At 44.1% G+C, this 5,959-nt stretch overlaps 1 protein-coding gene across 1 annotated transcript; it reads left to right on the forward strand.

The window, feature by feature from the left end:
* The first annotated feature begins 1,873 nt into the window (after positions 1-1,873).
* Positions 1,874-3,540, forward strand: LOC142035342 (uncharacterized). The gene is given in 2 exon segments (XM_075037405.1): positions 1,874-3,332; positions 3,335-3,540. Coding segments are annotated over 2 exon segments (1,665 nt in total).
* The last annotated feature ends 2,419 nt before the right edge of the window (positions 3,541-5,959 follow it).

The raw sequence follows: 5,959 nt of genomic DNA on the forward strand, positions 1-5,959 counted from the left end.
CATACATTGATTCAATACTTTTGCTGTAAAAACACGGTTTTAGGTAGTTTGACCTAAGCAGAAGCAAACTTAAAACAAGAAAACAATCATCATTTTTTGATAAATACTTTTGGCAGTATTTGAGGAACAGGGTAAAATTTTCTAGTACTGTTTCTGAAGAACAAACAATACATTTCCTTTCTATAGAAAATACCCAGAGAAGCTCCTCTTACTGCAAATTCTTTGGAGGAGGCTGCATTAGGGAACAACGTTGCAGGTTGTGCCTATTGCACTTCAAGAAATACCACCTCTTCTTACATAAAAATTCTGGCCAGTATTTAACATAACAAAGTACCAAAAGGAAATCACAATCAGATCAAAAGGAAAGGAACTACACTTACACATACATACAGGCAGCAGCAATAATTTTTACTGAAGTATCACTAAAGAAAGCTGATAGGAAATAAGTTTAATATTTTTATAGCAACTTGAATATAATTCTAACTAATAAATTACAAATTTAATTTCATTAAATGATTCTGTTTTCTGCTACTTTACATCAAGACAGCCATTATCCTAGTAAATGCTAAGCTGAATCAGATGACTTGTGTTTCATTTGCCTTTCTACCAACTTATTTAAGGGAGCTGTTTTTATACACTATTGTAAGAGTCGGTCAGAAAATCAGCATTGTCTCAACATTGTCATCAGGAACATGAACAGTACGCTACCTGACAACGGCCTGTTTGGAGCGCAGTGGCTGGTCCCAAGGACGGAATGTGTGGTACAAGGCTCCTGGAAGGTACCTGGCTGGAACCGTTAGAGATAACTGCATAGCTACCATCAAAAAGGATGGATTGCAACTGTTGCCATAACATCGATGAAGAAACCATGAACTTTAGATGAACTTTGCTTCATTATAATACCAAAACACACCTCCTGGTCGAAGGCTACCCGCCTCCAAGACTTACCACGCCTCGGACACTGACCCCATGCCTGCGTGATAGCCTCGCTCTAGAAGGGCGGAGATATGATAATTGTATGCTGAGAAGGGCAGAGACTCCTGAGGCAGAGGTGGAGCAAGGTGTGTTACTAAGCATAAAAGATGACTTCTGAACAACGGAAGTTTGAAGCTTCCCCACCAAGGACCACGACGATTGATGACGCAGCATCAGCTGGACCCGGGACCGTTAGGACGTCGTGAGATCAGTGGTGGTAGCTATAACCTCTCTTTCTCCTCTCTCTAAACTTAACTTTACTTTTCTCCTTTCTTTCACCCATCTCTAACTATCACGTGCCTCCTCACAGGCAATACAATAAAGTTTTACTGTGTGATTACTGCTATCCCCTTTGGTGTTGGTCACCTTAATTTTGCACTTTCAAGATCGTAGCAAACGTACCATCACGAGTCTACCGAGTGGACCGTGACATTAAACTGGCGTCACGGACAGGATCCTGAGAGACAGAGGGGTGCAGGTTTTGTGTGGTTTGTAACAGGGGAAGAACGTTTCGTTCCCGCCGCACCTGGCCCTACACCTGAAAGGGTGAAAGGTGTCCAGAAAGCAAGGGGGGCGATTCGGGATTCCCGCACACCGCACACACCTCAGTGTATTTCACCCCAAACTCGAATTGAGGGCTCTGTCTATCAGGATCAAGTTCAAGGATCTCTTAGTGCAAAAGGGGGAACTGTCCTCATTAGATGAGGTTGACTATCAGGGAAGTTGAAGGAACAAGCAGAGAAAGTCTGCACTTGTGAGCAACTAAGTTTTGACTCCCTGAAGTGAGATTTTGGTCTCTTCAACCACTCGGGGAAGAGGAGGGTGATGCAGCAGTTGTTGCCTGTGTGGTGTAACTAATTTTGGCCTCCCTGAAGTGAGTTTGGCCCTTTGCAACAAAATGACTGAAAAGAATGGTTATCAAAACTCTCCATCAGTAAAAAATCTTGACTCATTTTATGCACTCTTGGCAAAGTATGGAGCTCGACCCTCCCCACCTGGGGAAGAGTGGGCTCAAGATAATTGGGCAAATTTACAGAGTGTAACAGACCGAGTGATTTCTATACATAATGAGGCTAGATCACAGTCAGGCAAAGGCAAAGCGATAATCTGTGCAGTTCTTGGAGCCAGCCTGGTCGCAGCAATTGAAGATCGCTATAAGCGGCATAGCCAGGAAAAACAAATCATAGAATCCCTTGAAAATTTGGTACTACTTTTGCAGAAAACAACCTCCAACCTGGAAGAGCAGTTAGCAGAGAAAGAGAAAGTAATTTGGTTGTGCAAACAGCAAGCAGAGGAAAAGGAGGAAGAAAATCACTGTCTAAAAGATGCCTTGAAAGAAGAACTTTCAAAGTCTGCTGAATCATTGAATGAGACAGAAATGAAGATGGAAAAGATAGGTATTCTGCAAATAAGTCAGGTATACCCCCAAAAGGAACTAGAGGAAGCAAGGAAATGCTTCAGGGAAAACCCCCAAGTGAGGCTTTTGATTAAAGCAGAATACACTTATGTAAATGATGAGGATAATGACCCACATATTACAACTAAAGAGATACCATATACTCCCACTGAATTGGCCAAAATGAAAAGAGAATATGGGCACCTTCCCAAAGAATCCGAAACAGAGTATGTGTGGCGTGTATCTTTAACTGGAGGGGACCAAATTCAGTTAAATGAAAGGGAAGCTAGTGGTTACTGGGGCCATGGTGTCTTTTTAACAACAGGGGATAGATGTGCCCCATGGTCCCTAACCCAGCGGGCTGCCTATTGGGCCGAAGGGCTGAACCCCTTAGACAGGGGAGATCCCCTAGCAATCACAGGCACAGTTGAGCAATTGCTAGAAAGCGTGCACAAAGCATCGTGCCTGCAAATGATACATGAAAGGAAGTTAATTCCCGGATGTGAATCCCCAATGATGTTGCCGGTGAATCCTGAAATCATGGCTCCTTTGATAAGGGGACTCCCAGAATCACTCAGATCTACTGGGATTGTTCTCCAAAGGACCATAGCGTCTTTAGACCCGGTAGAAAAGTTGGAGAGCTTTATTAAAGGCAAAAGTGATGAAACTAATGATGGCTCAGATTCACTTTTTAATCATAGCTCGACTCCTTCCCACTCAAAACATAAAAAGATGTGGACATGGGGAGATGTAGCACAGGAATTGATAGATTATAGCAGAAAATACGGTCCTGTGAGAACTTTGGAGAAGAAATCTAAAGGAATCCGTCAAGTAGGAGTTAAAGATCTACCCCTATCTGTTAGTAAAACTGTAACCGCTCCCACTGACCCCACCGCTGCTGCTGACTCCTACTCTAAACCTGGGGGAGGAGGGAGACAGCCCCTGACTCGACAACAATGGGGGGCTTTGGGAATTAAAAGGGAGTTCCCAGAGATGTGATGGATGGTTTACCCCTTAATAAACTGAGTAAACTGATATCAAAGTGGTATGGTCCAAAACAACACCCACAGCACTTAGGATCAAATAGAGAAATCTCTCCTGCCATGCCCACAGCCCCCCCTGCGGAGATGGGAAAAGTCAGCAGGGAAACTAGAACCTCCGTCCCTTAGCAGTGGGCGGGGGAACGGAGGATGGGTTTATATCCAACAGCTCACTAAAACTAACAGAGGAGATTTATTGATTACAGCTATTGTAGGTCCTAAGCCTGCACCCGTAACCTTTTTAATTGACACTGGTGCACAGATCTCTGCCCTGACTGAGGAAGATGCACAGAGGTGTGGGGTGATTCCCTCTAAGTGAAACGTTTGTGTCTTGAATGCTTTAGGGTCAACAGAAGTTATGAACGTTGTTCCGGTAAAGCTGATGCTGCCAGGAGAGGAAGACACAATCACTATTGACGTGGTGGTTGGGAACATTCCAACTAACATGTTAGGAATAGATGCCCTTAAAGGAAGGGGGTGGGAGGATTCAGAAGGATTGTTGTGGACTTTTGGGATGCCGCAGCTGAACATCAGGCTACTTCAAACTGCACCCTCTCTGCCATTTAGCAAAGTAACTAGTGTTAAACAATATCCCCTCCCCCTGGGAGCAAAGGAAGGTATCAAACCAGTCATACAGGAGATGCGGGAACAAGGAGTGGTGATAAATACCCATTCTCCTTTTAATTCACCGGTATGACCGGTGAAAAAACCTAATGGGAAGTGGAGCCTCACAGTAGATTTTAGAAGGCTGAATGCTAACACAGGACCCCTAACTGCCACAGTCCCTAATATGGCTGAACTGGTAATAACAATTCAGGAGAAAGCTCATCCGATCATGGCAACCATACATGTTAAAGATATGTTTTTCATGATACCTTTGTGACCAGAAGACAGAGATCGTTTTGCTTTTACATGGGAGGGACAACAATTCACCTTTACCCGGCTGCCTCAGGGATACAAACACTCCCTTACACTAGCTCACCATGCTTTGGCCCAAGAACTGGAGAAAATACCAAAAGCCGATGGCATAGCTGTCTATCAGTATATTGATGATATTCTTGTGGGTGGAGATAAAGAAAGGGAGGTGAGGGCAACCCAACAGAACATAATGTCTCATTTGGAGAACTTGGGTTTGCAAATTCCCCCAGAAAAGATCCAAAAACCCTCACAAGAAGTAAAGTTTTTAGGAATTTGGTTTAAAGGGGGAATGACATGTATCCCACCAGACACCCTCACTTCTCTACATCAGATTAAAATGCCTGAATCAAAAAAGGATTTGCAGCATGCTTTAGGGTTATTGGTATTTTGGAGAAAACATATCCCAGACTTTTCTATCATTGCCTGACCTCTTTACGATTTACCGAGAAAAGGGGCCAAATGGGAATGGACTGCTTCTCAGGAAGAAACAATGCAATTGTTAATTTTTGAAGCAACAGCTCATCAGGCTCTTGGCCCTATCCACCCTACAGACCCTTTTCAAGTAGAATGGGGGTTTGCCACAACGGGATTGTCAATACACATTTGGCAACGTGGTCCTGAGGGTCCAACCTGCCCTGTAGGATTTTACTCCCGCGGCTTTAAGGATGCTGAGAAGAGATATACTGCACAGGAGAAAGGTTTGTTTGTGGTTAGCATGGCTCTCATAGAAGTGGAGAAAATCACACGTCAGCAACCAATCGTGCTAAGAGGCCCGTTCAAAGTTATAAAAGCAGTCACTAACGGGACGCCCCCTCCTGATGGGGTGGCCCAGAGAGCCTCGGTACGAAAGTGGTATGCCCAGATTGAACACTATTGTAACCTTTTCTCAGTGACTGAAGGAGCTTTAAAAAACTTAGTTATCCAAGAAACAGAAAGCCTGGACGGCAGCCAAGACAAACCTATCTCAGTTATTCAGGTAGCCCCTCCTTTCTCCCATGATCAGTCAGTGAATGCTTGGTTTACCGATGCTTCTGCAAAGCGAGAAGGAAAAGTACGGAAATACCAGGCAGTAGCCCTCCACACTACTACTAATGAACAGATAATAACAGAGGGAGAAGGGAGTGCCCAGGTAGGAGAATTAATTGCAGTATGGAGCGTTTTCAAGCATGAAGCACAAACCGCTTCCCCTGTCCACATATATACCAATTCCTACACAGTGTTTAAAGGATGTACTGAATGGCTCCCTTTTTGGGAGCAAAATGGATGGGAGGTTAACAGAATTTCAGTGTGGCAAAAGGACAAGTGGCAAGAAATCCTGAGCATTGCTAGCCAAGAGAACTTTGCTGTGGGATGGGTAGCTTCTCATCAAGTAGATGGGGGCTCGGCAGGAGAATGGAACAACAAAGCTGATGAATTAGCAAGACTAGCTCCTGTACAAAAGGACCAGATCACAGAAGATTGGGATCGTTTGCTAGAATGGTTGCATATAAAACGAAAACATACGGGAGCTAAAGATCTGTATCATGAAGCCCTTGCCCGAGGTTGGCCTGTCACTAGGGAAATGTGTAAAACCTGCATATCAGCCTGTGAACAGTGCCATACATGGCTCAAAAGACACCCCTTAGAAGAT

This window comes from Buteo buteo, chromosome 10 (assembly GCF_964188355.1).
Source record: "Buteo buteo chromosome 10, bButBut1.hap1.1, whole genome shotgun sequence".
NCBI lineage: Eukaryota > Metazoa > Chordata > Aves > Accipitriformes > Accipitridae > Buteo > Buteo buteo.